Source organism: Cynocephalus volans, chromosome 10, assembly GCF_027409185.1.
Source record: "Cynocephalus volans isolate mCynVol1 chromosome 10, mCynVol1.pri, whole genome shotgun sequence".
NCBI lineage: Eukaryota > Metazoa > Chordata > Mammalia > Dermoptera > Cynocephalidae > Cynocephalus > Cynocephalus volans.
The window spans coordinates 113,794,944-113,818,332 of NC_084469.1; the positions used below are offsets into that span (position 1 = coordinate 113,794,944).

A 23,389-nucleotide genomic window follows, 5' to 3' on the forward strand; every position below is an offset into this window, starting at 1 on the left:
AGCCCCCTTGTGGGGCTTTCCTCCACGTGTCCGTGTCTGTCTCTCCCATGGAGGCGCATCCCTGAGCTGCCGTGACTGGCTGCTGCAAAAGGGCTCAGCAGCTAAGATGCTGTGAAAGGTCCAGGGAGTGGTCTCCAGCTTGCAGGGCACCCCTTTTTGCTGATGGTCTCCTGCCAGCCTGGGGAGGCACCACTTGGCCTTGCCCCTCTTGCGGACTCTGCCCTCGGTGACCATCCTTCCCACAGTGGAAGCCCTGCTGCAGTGGATGGGGAGGGACAGTCGCCCCCATGAAGAGGCCTGTGCACTGCTCCACCTGCAGAACGCACCCCCTCAGACAGGGCAAATTCCATGCTTTCCAAGTAGTCCTCAAAATGAGCACGTTTAGTTTGGAAGTGCTGTTCTAAGGTGAAATGCACATTTTATTGAGGATGCCTCTTCTCAAACCTGCATTATAATGGTGAGGAGAAAAGACCCAGGAAGCAGGCACTCCCCAGACCATGCTCCCCACAGCTTGGTTTCATCCTTAGCTAGCGGCGCTGTGGCTCTTGGCAAGAGTCTCACCAAGAAGCAGACTCACCATACTTCAGCCCAGGAAAGCAAACAGGGAGAGAAAAGTCACATCTGCCCCACACACTCCCTAAAACAACATGGCTGAGATAACTCCACAGACACATGAAGCCCAGCATCTTCTGCCTCAGATACCACACTGACCAGGAGTGTTCTGCACTGACTGAAGACATTCCTCGTGAAGATGCAGGTGTACCGATGCATTCTAGAAGCACCGGCAGGAGGAAAGCATGCTATAAATGACTGACTTACCCGTCAATCGATATGCATTTATTAAGAGAAAGTCATGAATATGTGATTAAAGATGTTCCAATCTGTGCTTAAACAGGACCTACGTGAGCTTGTGCACAGCAGCCTCGGTCAGAAACCTCTGAGGTCACCCCTGTGGAGTGTGTGAGAGTCCAGGCTGGAAGGGGGCTCATTTTCACCATGGACCTTCTGTATTATTTTTTTAACATGTGTGACTTTCATGATGAAATAATAAATTCATGCCAACAAGGACTTCAAGCCGACAACAACGCAGAAGGGCTGTGAGGACTTCCTTCCAGGACCAGGGCCACAGGTGGGAGACGGAAGGAAGACGTGAGGTCAAGCTCATGCTGAGCACCGCCCCAGGCTGGAAGGTAAGAGCAGAGGGGACACTGCCCTCTGGGCATCAGGACAGGCTCCAGGCTGGGCTGCACACAGGCGGGCACCGGATACAGGCACGAGTGAGCAGGGGCAGGCGGACAGGCCCAGGCACCGATGCGTGTCCTCTTTCTTCAGTGGTCACGTCGCCCTGAAGGCGGGCCATCTTCTGCGAGGGTAATTCGAGTGGAGTGAGTGAGAACTGAGACTCAAAGTGCTCTGTAAGTGCAGGACACAAAAGGCCTGATGTGTTGCTTCTCAGCTTGCTGCTGCAGCTTGTCGGCGCCTCAGGACACGGTGCTGCCTCTTGAAACATAAAGCAGGTGAGAGATCATTTGATTTGTACTTCCTTTAAATTGGTAACAAGTAAAACCCACATAGGTCAAATCCTAAGTGCAGAGCAACAAAAATGAGGTCCAGGGCCAGGGCCAGAACTCTGTCGCACCCTGCAAGGACAAATCCACTGGAAGTCTGTTCAGCCGGTCCTTGCTGCTGGTAGGACGGGAGGCCCCGCATCTGCGCCCATTTCCTGTGACAAAATGAGCACGAGGCTTGGTGCAGGCTCTCAAGGGTACAGCACGCTGGGATGAATTTCCACTTATCCTCAACAATGAACCTTCAACTCCTGCACCTGTCCTGCTTACTTTACATCTGGAGCAGAGCCCTGATCAACAGGCTTTTCCAAACAGGCTCTGGAATGTAGAAATATCTCACTGGAACAGAGCAAGTCCTGGATCCCTGGCCAGTAGCATCACCTCAGGCTTCAGCTACAGCCAGCCTGCAGCTGACCTTGAGGTGGGATGTCCTAGAGGGTGGCACATCTCACATGAGAGACAGTTGGGGACGGGGCATGGGCTTTTTTCCCAGCTTCACTTAGAGGATTTTCCCCTGTACACTTCTAAAGCAAAGCCAATTATTTTCAGACAAAAGAATGGCAGAAGGTGTGAATTTGAAGTAGCCCACCAAGGGAATCCTGGGTTTAGAAGCACCGGGTTTTGGAGCACGCATCTGGTTTTCCTCTGTCTACTGCCAATTCTGAAACTGTTTAATACCCAACTGAGATAATGCAAAATTGGTGCAAAACCTAAAATAAATGCAAGAAGCCCAAGGACTCTTCAGTAATATTTAGATATAAAATTCAGAATCAAACTAAGAATCAACCCAGATGCAAACAAAACAAAACAACTCTCATACCCTCATATACTTAAAAGATATAGTTTCAACAGTTAAGTGTGTGGCCAGGAACAAGGACAAGACCACCAATCCATGGGTCTGCTGCAAAAACAACCAAGAGTCATTCATTTTTTTAAAAAATTGCATAAATCACAATTTAACACACAATATATAGGGTCTGTGAATCAGGGACTCACCAGTGTTAGGGGGACCTTAAAGAGCAGCTAAATCCACCTCCTCATTTTACAGAAGAAGAGATTTTGCTCAGAGAAGGAAGGTATTTGCTTAAGGGACACTGGTGTCTGCAACTCAGACTCCACTGGTTACCCTCATGGGTCAGATAATGCAGATTTCCAAAGGCCATTTACTTCTGAATCCAGTCTGTTAAGGTAATTCAGTTCATTTCAGCAAGTTGACTTTTTCAAATCTAGATATTAATTCAAAGAGTAGCTTCCTCATAATAGAAAAATGAGGTGCTTAGGGAAAGATGCCCATCCCTAAACCACCAACTAGCCAGGAGATCAACTGGCCTGAAATCTTTTCTGTACATTCAAACAGCAAATGCCCCCTCCCTGACAAGGCGGGGGTGGGGGTGGGGGAACATATATATATATATATATATATATATATATATATATATATATATATATATATATATATATATATATATATAAACTGAATTCTTAACCCTTTAAACCCACTGACGGGAACACTAAATGTCTCCTTGGTTTCCACTTTAAGGCTTTCATAAACCCAATGACACATGAGTGGATAGTTGGAGGTAGAGCACACAGTCAGAGGTAGAGTGCAAACCACAGGCAAACCGCAGGCAAACACAAAAGCCGGCTCCTTCTGGGGTCACTCCCTAAGCCTGGAGAACAGGAAACAGCACACAGAGACTTCTTGCAGACCTCGGGGTTTAAGTCAATTGATACAACATTTTAGAAAAACACGTTTCAAAGCCAAACCCAGATTTACAGCTCGGAGATGGCAAGATGCCACCAGGGACCTCAAGTCAAGACTCTGCTCACGCAAAGAGGCTGGTGGGGAGCAGCAACAAAGAGCAGTTTTTGCTTGTGTGCTCTGTGGCTTGTCCCAGCGTCTGGGCATAAGCCTCAAACATGATCTGGGGAGAAAGCAAAGCCTAAAAATGCAATAAGCCAGAGCAGAGGTCTGGAGATGCTTGCTACTCACCCGCCCTCCACACAGGCTGTGTTCCTGGGAACAATCTTAATCGTGTCTTTAAACCTTCCAGTTGATTGGGACAGGGTGGGGAGGTTGAACAACTCACCCAAAGTCAAATCTGAGGCCCTCTGCATTTTCTCATGTACATATAAGGGCACTTCACAAAGTTCGTAGGAAAATGGAATTAAAAGATGATATGAATCTTTCCAGAACTTTCGGAAGTGCCTGTGCACCGCCGGACTCTAGCTTCTGTTGTGGAACAGCAGGTGGGCGGGGAGTGGGCGAGGAAGAGTAAGAGAATACAAAAGATTTGTTTGAATCATTCATGTAAGCGACGCATGCTGTGCCCACAGTCATGTCAGATGAACCTGGGAAGAAGCCTCACAACCCTGACAGCCATGACGCCCGCCTGGCAGCAAGCACTGTGGGCTGCTGGCAGATGGATGGGAGAGCGGGGCACTTGCCTCCATGCACGTGGGAGGCGACCCAGCAAGGAGTGTGCTCGAGGCTCTTCCTCCCTGTCTGGACGACAATGTTCTCACAGCTCTGACGAGTTCTTTTAATTTGGAAAACTTACTACACAGAACAGAAATTATTCTTGTGTTTGTTGTGATGGGGCAAAACAGAGAACTTCTAAAAAGAGGTGACACGATTTTCCTGTTGAGTTCAGTTCAGCAGGAAGCATTTACGGAGTACCATGTATGTGTCTGGGCTTCACCGGGTGATGTGAACATCAACTCATTTCCCTCTTAATCATGACGGACAAAGGTGGTTTTCAAAAAGAGGGCACCCCAGCCTCACAATCTCTCTCATCACACCGACCCCATGGGATGAAGAGACCCTGGGTCATGCCAGGAACACAGCAACACAGCAACACCTTAGAGTCCCTGCACAAGTTTACAGATTCACTGTTTTTCAAAACACACAGCCTCATGCCCATGTCTGCACACTCCTCATGCCAGGGCCAAGGGCACTGGCTGCTGGCTGGTGCCAGCTGCAGCATGGCCATCTCACCTGGGTGTGCTAGCGAGCCCACCACGCCTCCAAAGAGAGAAACAGGAACAGCTGTCCACACCCGGTATGACTGAGCACATGCAGAGCGGAGCCCATGGCGAGCTACGCACCCCGACCCCCAGCTGCTCCACAGCTTCTCTCCCTCCCTTCCAGGCCGTGGCTCTAGTGCTCTGGTCCCACCACCACCGCCTCCTCTCCAAGCACATCTGGTCATAAACGCACTCAGACGTGCACACGAAAGGACCATACAACTGTGTGGCCTCGCATACTGAGACTCTGATGGGACATAGGAAGCAGAGTCTGCAGGTGTCTCCACTGGAAAGCTCCACAGCACCAGAACTTCTCCAAACTCACATCTCCTGACCAACAGCTTGTCATGTGTGTAGTGCTGGGAGTTACCACATGTCTCTGTGGGAACATGGGTCCCAGGCAGGGGCAGCCAGACACCATTCTGCCAGTGATGGGGTGGACATGGGGTTCTGTGGGTTGAATTGTGTCCCTTAAAAAGATACGTGCAAGTCCCAATAACCTCTAGAATCTGTGAATATGAACTTATTTGGAAATAAGACCTTTGCAGATGTAAGTTAAGATGAGGTCACACTGGACTAGTGTGGGCCATGACCCAATAACATGTGTCCCCAAAAGAGGGAAATCTGAACACTGGACACACAGAGGAGAAGGCCATGTGAAGACAGAGGCAGATTGATGTGGCCACAAGCCAAGGAACACTACGGACTGCTGGGGAAGTCAGGAAGCACCTTTTCCTAGAGCCCTTGGGAGGAGCCTGGCCCTGCCGGCACCTTGGAACCTATGGCATCCAGGACTTTGAGAGAATAAATGTCTGTTGCTGTAAGTCCCTCCAGTGGGAATTGATGGCTTAGGGTCACATGCCAGGAACAGTCTTCCCACTCTCAGACCCTCAGCTGGAACACCCCATGGCTACGTGGTCCACTGTCTCTAGCTGACAAAGCTTCTGGCCTTTTGCTTCCCAAGAGCATCCTGCAGCCCGTCTTCTGCCACGCAGCTCCTCTGGGGAAGCTCGAGGAGGCTCGCTCCCCTGCATTTTCAAAGGTGCAATCAAGTCTTCTCCCAAAATGCTCCCTGGACACCCCTCCCAAGCCCCCCCACAGCTTCCCCACAGGTGGGCCCTGCACAGGCACCTGAGCACGGCCGCAGATAACTGGCTCCCAGGCAAGCAGCTCGACACCGGTGCAAATCTCAACCTACTACTGGTGCTTGAAGACCACTGACAAGAGCTGCCAGAATTCAGAAGAAACCAGCAATGGAGTCTCAAGAAGACAAATTCCAGTTTTCAACTGAGAACTGAGAATCAGTCCAAATGGACTGATTTCTAGTTAACCTGGCTCGGCTGTGGAGGAAAGAGAGTCTCCTGCCAAGCAAGATGGGACCCCGCCACCCCACACTAACAGGCATGCCACTTGTCTCAACTCAGTGCAGGGCAAAGCAGCTCAGGTGGCTGTGGGGCCCTGGCCCTCCTCAGGGAGCACACACAAGTCTCAGCGCACCATCCATCTGAGGCAACATCCCAGAAATTCCATGTCTAGGCAAGGACACATGAGAGCACTGGCTCCATCCCAGCTGTTTCCAGCAACTGTGAGGCCACTCGAAGGTTACGTCAGCAGGGCGACTCTCAGCACGGGATGAATGGGAGTGAGTGCAGAGTCATCTTATGACAGCCTCTTCACGCCCTGGCACAGCTGGGTTCAGGTCCACTTCTGCTGGGGTGAGCAGAACTCTGGGTCACAAGCACAGTTTATGAATGTCTCTCATGACTTGCCAGGAATAGGCTGAAGCCCCCGTGCTGCTGAGGCATCAGGAGCGCCCACCTCACTGAGCAGTGCTCTGCAGGCCCGGGTGTGCGGGGAGGCACAGGTGGTGGCCCCTCACTCCTCACCCCATGGGCACAAAGAGAGGCCTGCGGGCTGTGAGAAAACAGGTGCCTCCTAGCACGCCCTCCACCCTGGGCTGCCTCTCGGCATCCCCATGCTGGGGTCAGGGTGGGGTAGGGGTGCATGCAGGAGAGCTGGTTTTGAATGGCCAACTTTTCTCCCAGTTGCAGGCAGGACTACCTGCAAGAGCCTAACACAGAGGCCACTATTTGTGGGGTGGTGGGGTTTCAGAGGGAGCTCCTGACATCACAGCATGGCCACGGCACAGCGACACATCAACAACAGCCAGTCTCCCCGACCAGGACCCACATCCATCCTCTGCAGACCAGATCTACATCGCTCTGTTCTGAAGAGAAAGTCAATATCCCTTTTTGCCCTGTCTGGCAGAGGACCCTGGGCTAAAGATAATGCTCAACATTTATATCTAAACTTCCCAGGTCCTTTCTGGGCAGAAAGAGGTTGACAGCAGATAAACGTCATTACAGTGTTTTCCATCTGCTTAGGTGGGGAAGATACCCTTGAGGAAATGAAGTTTCAAGAATTCTTAATTAGCAAAAGGGCTTGGATGGAGAAAGGATAATCACAGCATCCTGGACGAGCCTGGAGATGGCTGAAGGACAGGTGGCCACGAAGGAAAACCTGCAGACTGCTCTGTGGGACCTCTCCCACATCTTGGCTTTGAATCTGCTGCCACTGCTTTTCTAGTATTTTTATAAACTGTCATTATTAAGTAAATGGAAGGGACGTCCCTGGACACACACCGTGTTAGCTTCGGTGGTTCTCAAACACCTGGTGTCTACATGCTCATGCTCAACTGACGAAGAGCCCCTCTGATGAGGCCCTGCCCTCCCAATGTTGCAAAGCATTTCTCTGGGAGCGACTTGAATACGGGGACTCGGCCATGGCCTCTTGCCCTGAAGAGATTGCATTTCTAACCTCCAGAGTTCGGAAAGAGAAAAATTAAAGACTGAAGACAGGGACATTTTTAACGTGCCGGGGTCCCTGCAGGGCTTTCCAGCCTTGAAGAACTTAACAGAAACCAGAACTTGGTCCTCGGCTGTACGCCTGCAAGGCTCCACCAAGCCCTGGGCCTTTCAGATCGGAAACACAGGCTTGCTTGATTGATTCAGCGCCATGTGCTGCCTTCACACACATTCACGGTGAGAGACGAAAGCTTGGTTTAACACGACAAGTGCTTGTCTACACTTAGTTTGTTCTTGGCAAATAATTTTGAGGTCAGTAAGAGGCCATTTTCAAATTAACTAACACCAAGAGTCAGAAACACCTGTAAATGCTTACCTTCAGGTATGAAGAATTTCTTCAAGTTTTCTCTAAGTGAAAAAGCACCCAAGCAGCAAGAGATAATGCTCAGCCAAGAGTGGGCACCTCCGGGGAAGAGGGGCTCCAGAGCTGGACAGACCAGAGCCAGGAGCTCCCACCTCTGCTGCCTACTGCCCTGTACCACTGCAGGTGACCCGACACCAACACTGTCAAGCAGGGACACCTAGCACCTCACTTGCTGGATTAGTGTCAAGGATCCCAGCAGGAGACAGACTCCACCCTCACACTGGGAAAACCTGGGGAGAGTTAAGACAGACTGTTTACAAAGGTGTGAACAGGCCTAGGCAAGCCCAGGGTTAGGGCCCAGTGTGAGAACTGCTGGGCAAGAGGGTTCTATGGCCATGGGCGGGGGCAGCGGCCTGCTAGGAGCTGTGGCCCAGGCCCAGCGGATGGGTCAGCAGGAGCCAGCGGGCGAAGGGAACAAGTGCTGCCATGTAAGAGGGAACCCGACTTGGGGGACCCACATCACAAGTGCAGGGTGCATCCCTCCGAGGGATGCCCTGCCAGGGGCCAGGCCCAAAGGCAATGTCAACGGCTGCAGCCTCAGGACCAGAGACATGAAACCTTAATTGTAAGAAGAGACCCTATGGATCTATCACGCAGCCTAAACATGAGCAGATAAGGGCCCCGCAGCCCTGGACAGTGCAGGAGACTGTGGAGGGCTTGTGTGGGCGGACTAGCGGGGGGTCTTGGGGCCTTGGTCCAGTAACACCCAGGTTCATGCAGGGTCGACGCCAGCTTCGGAGCAGGGCACCTGCACAGATGTCATCTTATTTATCATGAGCTCCATTTCTGCCAGCAGGTAGATGGAGTCCCAAAGGCTAACTTATTTATCCAAGATCCCAAGGCCAGTAATCACACGGCTTTTAGTACAGTTCCTAGCCCCCTCCAGCTGTCCCCATCCCACCAGGCCGCCTAAGTGGCCAGAGCCAATTGCTTGTGACTGTCAGGTGAGAAGGATGACATGGTAAACCATCTCACTAAGAACTCTCACAGCCTCATTTGACTTTAAAAATAACTTCCCTTTAAAACCGCAAGGGAAATTATTTAAGCTAAATCCCTTCTGCGTTAGCTTGTGTCAGAAGGGAAGACAGCTTTGAGGCTGTTGCATCACTTCTCTTCTGCTGACGGGACTCTTGGCTGAACACCTGCTGATCGTTAATCATCCCCAGCAGCGTGTTTTACACAGCTCTGGGGCTGTTTGGAACTTGACTCAGGTGCCAACAGAGCAGCCCCCAAAAGAAGGACAACACTCTCAGAAAGATTCCCAACTGGTTATGTTGTCAGGACCGATTTTTAAGGAGGGAGGCTTTCTCCCTCCTGTTTCAGCAGACCCTCCATTCCCCGGCTGTGTGCAATCAGAGGTTGTCTCACATGCTCAGTGCTGCAGGGACCCTGGCCGGCAGAGCTGTGGCCACCTCTGGGCCTGTGGCTCTTGAGAGCTCAGGGGAATGCTGCTTTGTTGATGCCTGCTCACCCTCAGTGAGGTAATGTACCGTTCCTGAGCCGGACTGAGGAATCCTGGACTGAGGGCCCACACCATGGCTTCCTACAGGTTTCTATCTCAGAATCATCTATATCTGTCAGATTTCATCTTTCACCAGTTGGAAGGCCATCCTCAGAGCTCATGCTAGCCTTCAGTACCAGGGGCTCTGTTTAGGGAATGCCCTCACACTGAGGGTTCCCATATATCTGGTGACACAGGAATGGTAAACAAGAACAGCGTTCTTGTCGAAAGCGATAGCACTCACTCAAAGGCAGACGAGATGGAGAGGCAGGATTGAAGGTCCGTCTGGGATCACTTTTCAAGCTTTCTGTTTGCTTATCTACTTTGAGAGTCAACATGAAATGACAGCCCACATTTTTTAAATAACTGGTGGTGTCTGTCCACATGTGAAGGTAACTCCTTGGTTACTCTCCTGCCCCCAATGCGTTACTCCGTACAGGGCCAGTTAGCAGAGCAGCCATCAGTTCAGTGTGTTCTCAGTCACACATGCACACACACACACACATGTGTACCTGATGGTCTCGGACCTTATGCTTTCTCTCCAAATCCAGGGGGCATGTCACACCTATTTCATTTTTGGACTGCAAATATTTAGAGCAAATGTAAGGAAAGATGGTAGGGGATTTTTACCAAATATTTGCAAATGTTCACTGTTATTGCCCGTGGGAGAGGAAACACAGAACCTTTCCAGCTCTCAGAATTATTTGATCAGAAATGTACCCCTGCTCTTGAACTGTGTAAGAAGTCGTAATATTAGCGCTTGGACTGGATTCTGCTAAGGATTTTGCTGATTTCTAAACATGAGTCTGGACACTTATGGGCTCCAGAACAGAGCTTAACTGACAAGGTGCATGCAGACCTCAGCACTCTATGGTCCTGTCCTGCCCACACTGCTTAGGCCTATCAGTGTGAAAACCCCTGCACATCACAGGCTCACACTGGAGGAAGAAAGGGACGTTTGTCCTCACTGTCCTTCAGAGGTTCCCAAAGGTCAGTGAGTTAAAAAACATAAGGTTCTCTTTTAGTCATTTCAACACACTGACAGCATCAGCTTCCACATTTTAACTGGGCACCCCATCAGTACTGATCTACAGTTTCTAGAGGACAGACACAATGAGTGTAACAGTCACCCTGCAGTTCACTCTCAAAGTGAGTTAAAAAAAAAAAAAAAAGTGGGAAACGATATTATACTGGAGACATTTTTTCCTCCTTGGTCATCTGTCATTCAATAGTTGGAGGATTAGTGTGATTTTGATGGGCTCCCTGGTCCACACAGAGCCCAGTCTCCCCGTCAGAGCGTGGACCATGCAAGCCATGCCACCTGCTGTGCTTGCAGCTGTGCTGTCCAGCCAGCAGCTCCTCATGCCCTGCGCATCCTCGCTGCCCAGAGTCCAGCCCAGACGCTTGGGCCCTGGCGACCAGCCGTGCTGGTGCCGGCCCAGCCACGCTGCTGCAGCACCACCTGGCATTTCCCCCACTTGGCCCTGCCAGACATTCAGCACTGCAAAGCAAGTGCCCTTCTGGAACCCAACAACCAGAGCCAAACACCAAAACAGTGGAAGGTGTGGGGAACAGCCTTCCAATTTTACATGGCTCAAACCAGTCAGAGCACCCAGATTTCACACAAGGGAAAGCTGGGGCCTGAGCAGAATAGGAATTCAAGGCCTACCAGGTACTTTCCACTTCTCACTTCCTTGACTACGAAGAGATGAAGTGTCTGGCGATAACCCCAGGAGTTTCAAGGGGCGTGCCCCCTCGAGAAAGCTCACCTTCCACCCACCTGCACTCCTCCAAAATCCAGAAATGCAGAAATTGCATTACTGGTGCAGTAGTGGGGACCAGGTCTCCTTGCATCAGCACTACTCTGACAGCCTTCCAGAATGGAATTCTGGGGGCTAAAGAATCTCTCGACATCGATTAGCTACTTGGCACTGAATTGCCAAAGCAATAGGCACGTGGGGCCAGCACCAGGCGCAGGCTCGGGGTGCCCATCTCACCAAAACTAGCCCACACCAGCCATGAGAAGTCACTCCCACTCGCAACGCAGCAGGCTGACTAACGAGAAAAAGAGACACATTTAAAAGATGGTACAGAAAAGCCCAAAGGACCATGCAGAAAAAGTTCTAAAACTTAGATCCTACTAAAATGAAATTTTAATTACTCAGAAGTCACAATTTTTCAGCTGAGTTAGAGATTTTAAATGAGTGTTCTATAAATTTTCAGGTTCTTACTCTGATCAAAGAATTAGTGAATACATGCCACATTTTTATGCAGCTTAAACTTGGAAGAGAGCTTCCAAATGTCTTCCATTTGTGTATCTCACCATCAACTGAGAACAATCTGGAATGATCACTAGTCATTCACTCAACAAATAACCATTAAGTAACAACAAGGTACCGCAGATGCCACCGTGGATGTTGTGAGGAGTACAAATGAAAAAAATCTGTGTTTACCATTAACTCTCTGACTTTACCGTTCAAATGCATATTTGAGAATGATGCTACCCCTAACTTGACTGTCTGGAGTCACAAGGGTTTGGTATGGGACTAAACCAAAGGAACAGAGGGCGTCGTGACCAACATGAAGTCATCACCTTTATTATAAAGCTACTTCAGCTGACAATGAGCCCCTTCAAAGACAACATTTTTTCAACCAACCAAAATACTGAAAATATAAGTTTAAGTGATCATTTCATCTAAGTTCTCTCTAAAAAAAATAAAAATTATAATATCCTTCCCAGCCAAAAACTTTGTCCAGCTTTTCCTGACCTGAAAAATTCTTCTATGTTACAGCTACAGGGACAGTGTACCAAGAAATTCAACAGGGACAAAAATGATAGCCCTAAAACAGCACGCCTATTTTACTGAATCATCACAAGCCTGAAACTACTTTCCTTGCTGCTCGAAAAAACAGACCAAGAAGCTACAGAACAGTAAGTTTTTGAGTATTCTGTATCCACTTTGCATACAGTCGATTTTGCTTCACATAACAAGCCTCTTCTGGGGGACCAGAAAGATCCCTGAAGACTCAGAGCCTGCAGCAGGAGATGCCACAGCCACCCCATACTGTCCAGGGCGGTCCCTGAAGTCTCGCTCAGCCCAGGACTGGGCCTGCAGGGCCAAACTTCCATAACCAGGCGGCAGAAATGGTACAGATGGTTTTCTGACTTTTCTAGAATGATTTTTGGAAATAGCCAACACCAAACTCACTCCGCTTCTGACCTTTTAGGGCTTAAATTATATTTTCCACCATTTCTGGTAAGGAAGGCTTTTCCATATGGGATTAATTCCTGAGCTACCTAGGGTCTCCAAGATTAGTTTGTTTTGGCATGCCATGTAGGAACACATTTTCCTAAAGGAGCCATTTTTGTTACAAGTGCAGTGACACAGTGCGGCTATCTGTGAAGTTAAGAGGACTCGCTTATGTGAAAAACCATTCAAAGAGGCCTAAAGCCTCCTGGAGACAGAAGAGACCACTGTTCTGCTGAAGATAGACACCACTGCCCACACATAAACCCCTTCTCCTCACCCTCGCCAAAAAAAGCTTACATATAAAATGCTGGACATTTCCCATCTTTTCTAATCTTTTTCACAGCTGAGTTTAGGTCTGGTTTCATGGAAAAGGTTCTCAAAGCTTCTGGAACTTACTCTTAAGTGAAATATAAGCAGGGACACAAATGCCAAAGACATTGAGAGAAATTTAAAAGTCTACAGAATGCCAGAGCTATTGTTAGCAGAATGTTGGTAAAGTTATTTCACAAATATACGATGAGAATATTTGATGGATTTGTCTCTGTATTGCTTAACATCTACGTGTCGTGTGCATATAGGTTTTCATTTGCGTGTGTGTATGTGTGCATTATTAGAGATGGTTTTCCCAGAACACACACACAAAAATCTCCCAGGTTTTCAAGTGACCTGACATTGTTTAGCCTAAAACATACATAAGCTTTTTTTCATACACATCTTAGATACCATTAGCTACAACTGTTTTTTTTAAAAAAACTATCAGTATCAAAACACATCTACTTGAAACAGCACTAAATAATTTCATGATCCGTAATCTAAGCTGTACGATTAAACCTCACGTCTTTAAAGATTTCCCATGTGGCTGGAAATCCTCCAAATAAAGAGAAATAATTGAGCCAGATTTGAACATTTCAATAGACACAATATCATCTGGCAACAGTTTGGAACAAAGTCAATGTTTAAAATTTACTGAACCCGGGCCTGCGGGGTCCGTATTCTACATGAAGCCTTGGTGAGGAAGCAGCAGTAAGCACCACTCTGTGTGCACCAGCTCCCGTAGCTTCTCGATGCGCACATGGCACAGCAAGAAACAGAGCCCCCTAATGCACCCTGCCTCTTCTTACACATTTTCATATCCGAAGTGACCTTACTGTCCACAAAAACTCCCATGAGCTGGGCAAAGGAAGCAGTGTTGTTCAGTCCAAGCAGATAGAGGTTGAGAGGGCAGAAGGAGAGGCAGATTAGAACACAGCTTGTGATTGAAAATTCACCCGCCCTCCTGGTGGTGGTGGCAGTGGGAGTGCTGGGAGTGGTTGTGTTGTTTGGTGGTTATGAGAGTGGATGTGGTGGCAAGGGTGACGCTGGTGGGTGGAGACAGTGGGGAAAGTGGTTGTGTTATTACTGGTGGTGAGGATGATGGTGATGATTGTAAGGGTGGTGGTGAGGATAAGGGGCATGGTGGTTGTGTTGTTGTTGGTGGTGGTGGTTGTGTTGGTGGTGATGGTGGTGGTAGTGGTGGGGGTTGTGTTGGTGTTTGTGTTGCTGGGGGCAGTTGTGTTGTTTATAGAGGTGAGGATGACGGTGGTGATTATAAGGGTGGTGGTGAGGATAAGGGACATGGTAGTTGTGCTGTTTTTGGTTGTGGTGGTAGTGGTGTTTGGGTTCGTAGTGGTAGTAGTGGTGATGATGATGGTGTTCTGGAGAATTGGAGCCAGTGTTCAGGAGTCATGAGAATTGGGTTCTGGATCTACCCGACTTTAACTCCCTGTATAATCCTGGGAAAGCCACCGTCTACTGATCTCATCTGTAAAAAATTAGTGTCTAGTTCCTGAACTTATCTCATTTCCTCAAGAGAAATGCCACAGGAGAGGTTAACATATAGGAAAAAGCAAGTCTCCACCTATAGAAAGGGATGACTGAGTTAATGAAGGCAAAGAGCTAGCTCCTCACAATGCTTTGGAAGGCATAATTTAGCTTTCTAAAGATAATCTGCATATGAAGTGGAACTCTGATACATTACATTTGAGTGTGAAGTTTCCCCTGATGTATTCTTCTTGGTTTTGTTTTAATTTTCTTTAGTAACTACTTGGTATCAACAAAAACCCTGGCTGTGGAAGCACCCAGTGAGCAGAGAGGAGATGTGGGGATGATGCCTCAAGCGGCACATAAGGTCAGCAGGAGCAGCTGCCAGTTATCCAAACACATGCCGCTTCTGGAGTCACTTGAGTAAATGTCTAGGTCTTTGCTTTATTCTCTCAAATACCCCAAAGAAATGAGATGAACAGAATACAAGAGATACCTCAGAAATTATATAAATCTGGGTTTTAAAATCCAGATTTTTAAAAGTAGAAAAGAAAAATTTTAAGGCTGTTTTAACAGTTCAATAATTATTTAACAATGCATTTATCAGCCAAACTGCCCCCAACAAAGCACAGTTAATAAGTCAAGTAATATCTTTAATTTCTAGATGTGGATTTTTATGCCAGAAGTGTGGGCTGCTGTCTTCCTGAGATCATGACATTGGAGCTGACAGACTAAACCCCCAACCTGTTGGCTTCAACATGGAAAGTTATTTTCTGAATCTGAGACGTGTGATTCATAAATTAGTGTCTACCTGGAAATATACTGGTACTCTTAACTGCACGGCACATCGCCTTAGAATCACCAAACTTCACGCATGCCTACTGTGCACCAGGCACTGAGAAGGCACATGTGAGACACGGACTCCACGCAGGACATACTTCCTGCGTGCTGGGCATGGGGCCTGCCTTCAAGGAGTTCAGAGTCTACACACGCTAGGCAGGGATGGATCCTGAGAGATGCCATATTCCCCCTTGCAGGCAGCCCCATACTTCAGCCTCCCCGACTCAAGATTTTGGCATGGGTATTCTGCTCCACCCCTTAAGAAAAACAGTTTCCACGGAGATTTGCAGAGCTCTGCAGCCTCAGTTCTCAAGCAATGGGGAACAGGTTCCCCTCTTGGAACCCTGCGGCCGTGCTGTGAGGCCCACACCACACGGAGAGGCTGTGCAGCCCTAGCTGTGTGCCAGCCCCGTGGGCGAGCCACCTTGGACAGGGCAGCCCGGCAGAGCCTCCAGATGACCGCTGCTCAGGCAACAGCACATGCAGAAGAACCGCCTGCCATGTCCAATAAGCCCAGAGTCATGAAAGATAATAAATGGGTGTCATTTTAGGCCACTATGTTTTAGGGCAGTTTGTCACAAGGTAAGAGACAGCTGAAGCAATGTGATCATGAACCTGTTTTACACTGGGAAATGTCCTTGTGCATTCAAGTTCTGATGGAGTTTCATGATGTCTGCCCTGCCAGCAGGGCGTGTGAGGCATGTACCTCCACATTGCTGATGCTTTCACACGACTGGACCACAACTCGCTTGTGACCAGTCCTGATCCAGGTGAGTTTGGAACTGAACCCTCTGGCACTTCATTCCCACTTATGTAACTAAATGAAGACAAACCACTTTGTTTCACTGGCAACTCAAAATGCAACCATCGAGAAGTACACGTCTGAAAAGTGGTACATATATTAAATTTAACTTTAAAAGCTACCCAGCACATTTTTCAAGAAGAGTTTGGATTTAAACAACAAGGATGATGTCCTATGGCCAACTCCTGACTCTCACCCACAGGGCATTTATCTTCGCACTCCAGCAGGGGCTGAGGGAACACAGGCATGTGTGGTGCTCGGCCAGTGTGTGCCCCAGGCCAGGTGCTGGCTCTTCTGCAGACGGCTCTGCCACTGCCTCCTCGTCTCCACGGCAGAGTGGGGTCGTGCGCAACCCCATCTCTGGGGTCTCCCCAATGTTCCTCTGAGGGGAGTGCATGTCCGGTTTTCCCCTCCTCCCCCAAACAAGCTCTGCTGGCCTATTGCAGGGTCTGAGAGGATCAGGCACACAAAGTTCCTTCTTTAGTATAACCCCAAGGTCAAGCATCAGACCCAGGACAGCCAGGTGCCAAACAGAACCTGCACCCACAACAAAGTTCCTTCTTTGAGTTCATCTACCAAGCGTGCAGGTCCCCTGAGTCCAAAGTGAAGATGCTGCTTGGTTGTATTTTGTGGGGGACAGTTTGTGCAACCCCACTTCTGAGGCTCAAATTCAAATCTTAAAGTCAAAAGGGGTCTCAGGGATCCTCTGGTCCAATTATCCCAGGGGATAGCTTCGTTGTGAAGTAACATACACAGGCTTGCCAGCCTATGAAACTGGAAACACAGCTGCCACCATCAGTGCACCCACAGCTTTTCTGCCTCCTGCAATATTTACTCATGGGAACAGCAACAATCGTAGAAAACAAATGCTTCCTCTCATCTGTAAGAACACTGTCTTTTTCCTGGAATCCAGTGGCCAGTATCCCCTCACCCTCCTCCATAGGCCACCAGTGCTCAGAGAGCAAGGAATCACTAGGCTGGCACAGTCCGGCAGGAAAGGGGATGCTGGGACAGTGAACATACGTGGTTAAGTGATTTATGTCTAGAAGGTATGGACCACGCTAGAAGAAGGAACTTGCAGTAAAAGGACACTACATTATAGAAACACAAGGCACAATTTATTAGAATTCGAGGGTAGCTTCCAAAACATATGTTTAACTGCATCATTATTAATGCACAAAAATCAAGCCAAATTCTGTGTATTATTAATTCAAAAGTTTTTAAAATGTTTTGCCAAGGTTAAAATGCCCATCACTTTATAGTGTTTTCTGTGTATGAAGGGGAGGCTGAGGACACACAAGTGAGCCCCAACTGTACTGCAAGCCTTCGCCTTTTCAGCCAACCTACAGTGCCCGGAAGACAATGTTTTATTTATGTGCCACCAAATTTGACTTCCTAGTTCAGGGAAGGAACAGGACTCACTCAGTGAATTGCATGGAAAGGCTGCCTTGACTGAGACCGATCCTGCTTAATGGATATTTCCCCAGGCAACAAGGACAAGCATCCTCAGCTTCCCATTCAGTGTCCTGCACAAGCTACACGCCAAGCAAGCCCATGCAGCACCGGCAGCTGCAATGTGGGACTTTCAACAGCACAAACAGCGGCTCCTGCCAGCCAAGATCTCTCTCATTCTCAGTCCCCAAGAGTACTAAGACACAGTCACATTGTGTTTGGTATTTCCTTGACAAATAATTTTAATTCACTTCATAAAGCTAAATTTGTAATTTAAATTGCTTTGCAGTGATTAGGCTCAGATGATCTGCTTTCTTTAAAAGGTTAAGTCATGGTGGTAACTTTAATATGAAATGGAATATTTCCAAATTAATTAACAAATGCTTTAAGTATATAGCCTTTTATTTATTTTTATTTTTATTTTTCAAAAGACGACTGGCAAGGGGATTTTAACCCTTGACTTGATGTTGTCAGCACCACGCTCTCCCAAGTGAGCCAACGAGCCATCCCTATATAGGGATCCGAACCAGTGGCTTTGGTGTTATCAGCACCACACTGTCCCAAGTGAGCCATGGGCTGGCCCAGTACATAGCTTTTTAAATAATATCTCTCAAAATCACACACACACAAAAGATAAAACTAAAGGAAAAGCCTCTGCATCAAGAAACACTAAAGGCTGTGGTCTGGTGACATCAATCAAGAATGGAGCAGATGTTACTTTAAGCATGGAGTAAAACCTTCTTTCTCCAGACCACAGCTGGCTACTGTCTATTCATCAGGTGAGTGTCGGTGCCTGTGGGGTCAGCTTCTGAGGATTTGCACCAATGGGTATAAGCAAAATACGTTGATCCTCCCTGACAGATGGCTGTGTAGATGGCCCACCAAGCGCTACCCAGAGCCTGGATGCGCACCAGGCAGGCCTCCTGCTCTCGGTGAAGCCACAACTTCCTGGAGCAGGTGCTACTGCTGTCCCCACCTCACAGCAAGAGGAAACCAAGGCACAAAAAAGTGAAATCGTGTGCCCAAAATGACACACCAACAGAGCGGCAGCTCAGAGGTTTAGATCCCAGTTACAACTCTCCACCCGCCACCTAGTTCTCTCTTAAAAGATGTACCACCCACAAGTTGGGCCTCATCTGTGTTTCAAGAGGCTGCCCAACAGAGGGCAGGTACCATGTGGCTGGGGCAGATGCTACCCCTTTACTCACAGGTTGTCCCTGCTCCTGGCTTTGAGTGCCTGGCATCCCGGGGCCTATATGGGAGCAGAGGGGCAATCTGCAGCCCTAACTTTCTCTGAGGAATAAGTGCATCATTAAAGTGCGTCATTAAAGATCTGAAAGAAGCTGCAGAGGCTCCACCAAGAAGGGCCCTTCCAGCTGCTGCTGACATTGCTAGGGCTGCTCCCATCAAGGCCTCTGGTACACACCAGCTACGACTGATGCACACTTGGACAGGGCTGCTTTTCTCCCCAGAACTCCCCTGCAAGAAAGACTTGCACATGAATAGAATTGTCCAGAAGCTCTGCAGACCAGGTACATTCACTTGCCTCTCATGCACACGGGGTCATCTTCAGCCCCACCATCATCAACATGACCAACAAAAGGCCAACCAATACCAGAAACAGGGACAGCAACTTAACGTGGCACCTGACTCGAGAGTTCTCAGTGGAATTTCATTTTAATGCTTCAGTGGCATACATAATCCTATGAAAAGCCCTGAGAAGTCTGCTAAAAAAAGAATTTTTAACTAATGTGTTTATAATTTCTTTTAAATTTCAATGTGATTTTTTAAAAAGCTTCCGAATATAATTCAAGAACCATTATCTCTGGAATTATCAAAATACAAAGGAAAATGTATTAACATTTGCAGTGTAAACTCCACATAGTTGTAAATGTTTCAAAAATTACTTAATTACAATAGCTCAAAACTACAAGCTCTTAAGAAAGAGACATTAGCAGTCATCTATTCTAGTATTTTTTAAACTGTGTCACAAAATCAATGTGATGTGTCACAACCAGTGTTCAAAAGAGATAAGAAGAAAAGAAACAGGAAAGCAGAACAGAAAACAGAATGAAAAACAGTAAAGCAGTTAGCATGCAGTAAGGGTAAACACTGCTTTGTGAAGCTGTTTCAACTGCATGTGTACACCTGAGCGAGCGAGAGGGAGAGATCCGGGGGGGCAGAGTGTAGCCCATCTTCTGCTGCAGCTGTGTGGATGCCGATGCAGTCCCAGCACATGCAACACACAGGCATGCTCGTCATCCCACAGCACATTGGCAACCACTGTAGGATGCAAACCAACCTCTGTGCGGGAGCCTGCCAGGACCACACAGCGCTGCTCAGGAGCAGAGTGCTCCAACTGTTCACAGCCCCACAGGGAGAAAGAGCCAAAGGAGTGATGCTGACACAACACAGAACCCAGGCCTTCCCTGGGTGAAGTTCCAAGGACAGGTGTGGCCACTGCGCGTCTCTCTGCAGTGGCCAACTGGTCTACCGCCTCATGCAAACGTTCCCCGTAACCTCATAAAAAGGCCAACACTTATCATCTAAAATGTACCCCAAAATAACATCATCCACCTCACTGCAAACTTCAATCCCTACAGCTCTTAATTTTGGACAGCTTTTTGTTTTTATTTTCCAGAATCTTCTGAAAACCCATGTCAAATTAAAAATTCTGTTACAACTAACACTAACTCTGAAAACTGAAATCACTTTAAACAAGAAAGGCAGTTTCTCCAGATGTACAACTCTCATTCTGTAAGTCACTATCACATTGGATCACTATCCTCGCTAACTTCAGAGTCTTCTCTGCGATTCCTAGACCCCGATCTGCCTGACTGCACAAAACCTCTCCTCTACTCCAGCAGATTCTGCAATTCCTTAAGTTAACCACCCCCACCCAAACTATTCCACGTTTATGTCATGTTATCCTTTTGACCTTCACTCACAGGAGAGCAAATGATTAATTTTAAAATACCCATTGAGCAACGAAGGAAACACTGCAGAGGAACATGCAGTGGTGTGGGAGAGATCACCCATACTCCCAGGACCTGGGGTTAGGCTGGGGATAAAGGAAATGTGCACAATCGGTTTAATAAAGTGCCAATTTTCCAGAGTTGGACTTTCAACAACAAGAGCCATCTGGAACAAAGGCACGTGCATATCTGAGCACCTGAAGGTCAGGCCCAGGTCCATGTGCCTACTACCTCTAAGGAGCTGCCCTCGCCCGGAGCCCACAACCAGATCAAGTAACTGCACTTTAAATTCAACTCCAACAAATTTGGCCATATGGCTTCCCCCAGAACAACAGTTTAGATGAAGAATGAGGAATAATCACTAAAAGAAGATGCAAATGGCCAAAAGCAGAGAGGGAAGGGACACTAACTGCATTGTGTCTGAATGCATAATGAGACTTGCTTTATGAAGTCAGAACCTATGTTCTCATGTGAAGATTTCTGATTCAGGAGGCAAGATAGCACACAACTTTTAGAAACCAGCCAAAGTGGTTCAAAATAACTTTTAGAAAAGACTTGGTTGCAGTTAACAATTCAGTGTTCTGGGAAATCCCTTCACCTCCTTTTCCCTCTTCCAACCAGTGATGCTGAATACTGGGATATCACAACACATACGTGGAAGGCAAAATGAACAGTAAAGACAGATATAACCTCGGAGCAGGAATTTGTTGTCACAGCCGGTCGACTGGCAAAGGGCACAGACCACAAGGGGATGAAGGGCTGAGAGAAAGCCGTGAGCACATGACACACCTGGAGGGGTGGGCACTGCTCACCGCGACTAGCTCCTGAAACTCCTCTTCCCAAGTGGCTCTTTCTAAAGCTTCTGATTCTCTGCCGATCTTTCCTGATCCTTCTTGCCCATGTTTGAAATGCACTGGACACTGCTGCCCCTAACCACAAGGCATGCCCATGCTCCCACTGACCCCCAGAGCAGACCTGCCAGGTCAGAGATATACTGCCCCCCACCGCAGGTGGCTCCAACCTTGCTAGACTCCAGCCTCTCTCCTTGTGTTAGTACCATCCTGGGGCCTCAGGGCAGGGGGCTCTCCAGGCCCTGTTTCCCACCCAAATCTCTCAGGCTCTGAGAGACTGGCTCTGTAACTCCTGAGCACTCCCGGGTGTCACCACCAGGAAATGGAACTGATGAGGAACATATCTACACTCTCACTTTCCTGGAGCAATCCTGACCAGAATCACGGGGCAAGGCGAACCTTCATCAGAGAGGTCCTTCTAACCTGCAGAGAACGTGTTGGCAAACAGCCTTTGTCAAAGGGGCACCCACAGAGAGTCAGAGCCACAAAGGAGACTCGCGGCCCTGGCCACAAACAGCTGTGATGCCCACATGGTCCACGATCCAGCACCAGGAGAAGCCAGAAGGACACATGGGGTGTCAGGAGCTGTGGGGAAGGAGGACAAGGGAGCCCTCCGGGAAGAGTCGATGTCTGGGTTGACAGAGATGGAGAGGCACAAGGGACATGAAAAATGGCCACCTCTCAGCAAAGAAGATAGGCAAGACAAACGTAGACATGAAACTTACCACGCTGTCACAAATCATGCTGTTTTACTTTTTGTCACTGAGATGGCAAGTGACAGCCATGGGATGTAACTAGGATCTCTTGATATTTAATTTGAAGATAATATATGACTCAAAAAGGATGGCCCCCTGGCAGAACCGTATCACAGGATTATGTAAATGTGGCATAATAAACTCCTAACTATCATGGCAGCAGAACGTAGCACAAAGAAATCAGATCCCTCCTGGAAACTTACTCACTGCTGCCTGCAGCCTTGGCCTCCCCATGCCACCACCTCAGCAGCAGCACCTGTCTCTCATGTCCACATGGCAAAATGTAGACACTGTATGCTGACTGAGAAAACAATCCACTATGTACAGGCAGCAGCAGCAGTGAGGAGCACAGAAGTGGGACAGGAGTCAAGCCACGCCGCAACACCAGGAGGGGAAGCGGCCCTGACTGCAGGATCAGGACGAGGCGGTCAGGACAGGGGACAGGCCTCAGTCATCAGCCTCGGAAGGATGCTGAGCTGCTCTATAGGATTCTGAGTTTGCGGAGGTTCCACAAATATTTCTGACAATGGGAATCAGGTTATGCTGCCATATACCATTCTTAAATGACAAACCTATGGAACAAGAATTTAATATTAAGCTGATGGAACTGTCAGTGGATCTATGAAATCAAAATAAGCACTAATATAAATTTCTTCACAGGTTTTTACAATTCAGGAAAATGTTCTTTTACTCAGGGTTGAGGTGGTTAACACATTTACCCCCCTCCCCCTTCAACCTGGAATGAGCCTTGTATTGCCAAGTCATTGGTAAATCAAATCCCAACAATGACCCCAGGACTGGCGGAGGCTTCTGGCACAGGGAACTCAGCTGTCTGCAGCGTTACCTGGAGGAAGATTCCAAGACTGCATCTGGCTGGAGGGGAAAGAGCCCCGCATCCAGGAGCACTGTCCTCCTGTGGGTATCAGGGCAGGGGTGTGGAGAGAGAATGGGGCCACCTATTCCCCAGCTTGGGACCATGCTTCTGAGTCAGCCCTGCCAGAGACACTGAGGTGAGTGAGGTGTTTTGTGCCTTTTGAAGTGTCCTATTCACAAACATCTGGTCTGATGGGAAAACAAAACCATTACAGGCAGGGTAACGTCATACGAGTAACTTGCCAAATGATAAAACAAAAACAGGATTTCCACAAGTGGAAAACAAAAAGGATTAGCTAAGTAGATTTACCAGAAAAAGGCAGCTTCATATGAATGCATACTGTTTATTTAAACAGGAAAGCAGAGTTTCCTTTAAAAAAAAAAAAAAGGTGCCAGATATTAGAATTCCACCAGTTACCATCAGGGTTAGTACTGGTCATCATCAGACTGTATCTTAGATTTGAGG

The 23,389-nt window shown here is 48.1% G+C and overlaps 1 protein-coding gene across 11 annotated transcripts in view; it reads right to left on the minus strand.

Moving 5' to 3' along the window:
• The window catches only part of BANP (BTG3 associated nuclear protein), a 125,443-nt gene that overhangs the window by 14,050 nt on the left and 88,004 nt on the right, over positions 1 to 23,389 (minus strand). The window contains exon 13 of one of the 11 annotated variants that reach the window (XM_063109300.1): positions 1,381 to 1,500. The exons of the other annotated variants lie outside the window; for them this stretch is intronic. Within the exon in view, the coding sequence (XP_062965370.1) occupies positions 1,453 to 1,500 (48 nt within the window). The 3' untranslated portion in view covers positions 1,381 to 1,452. Of the gene's footprint in view, positions 1 to 1,380; positions 1,501 to 23,389 lie in introns of those variants that run through there. 11 annotated transcript variants of the gene reach the window in all.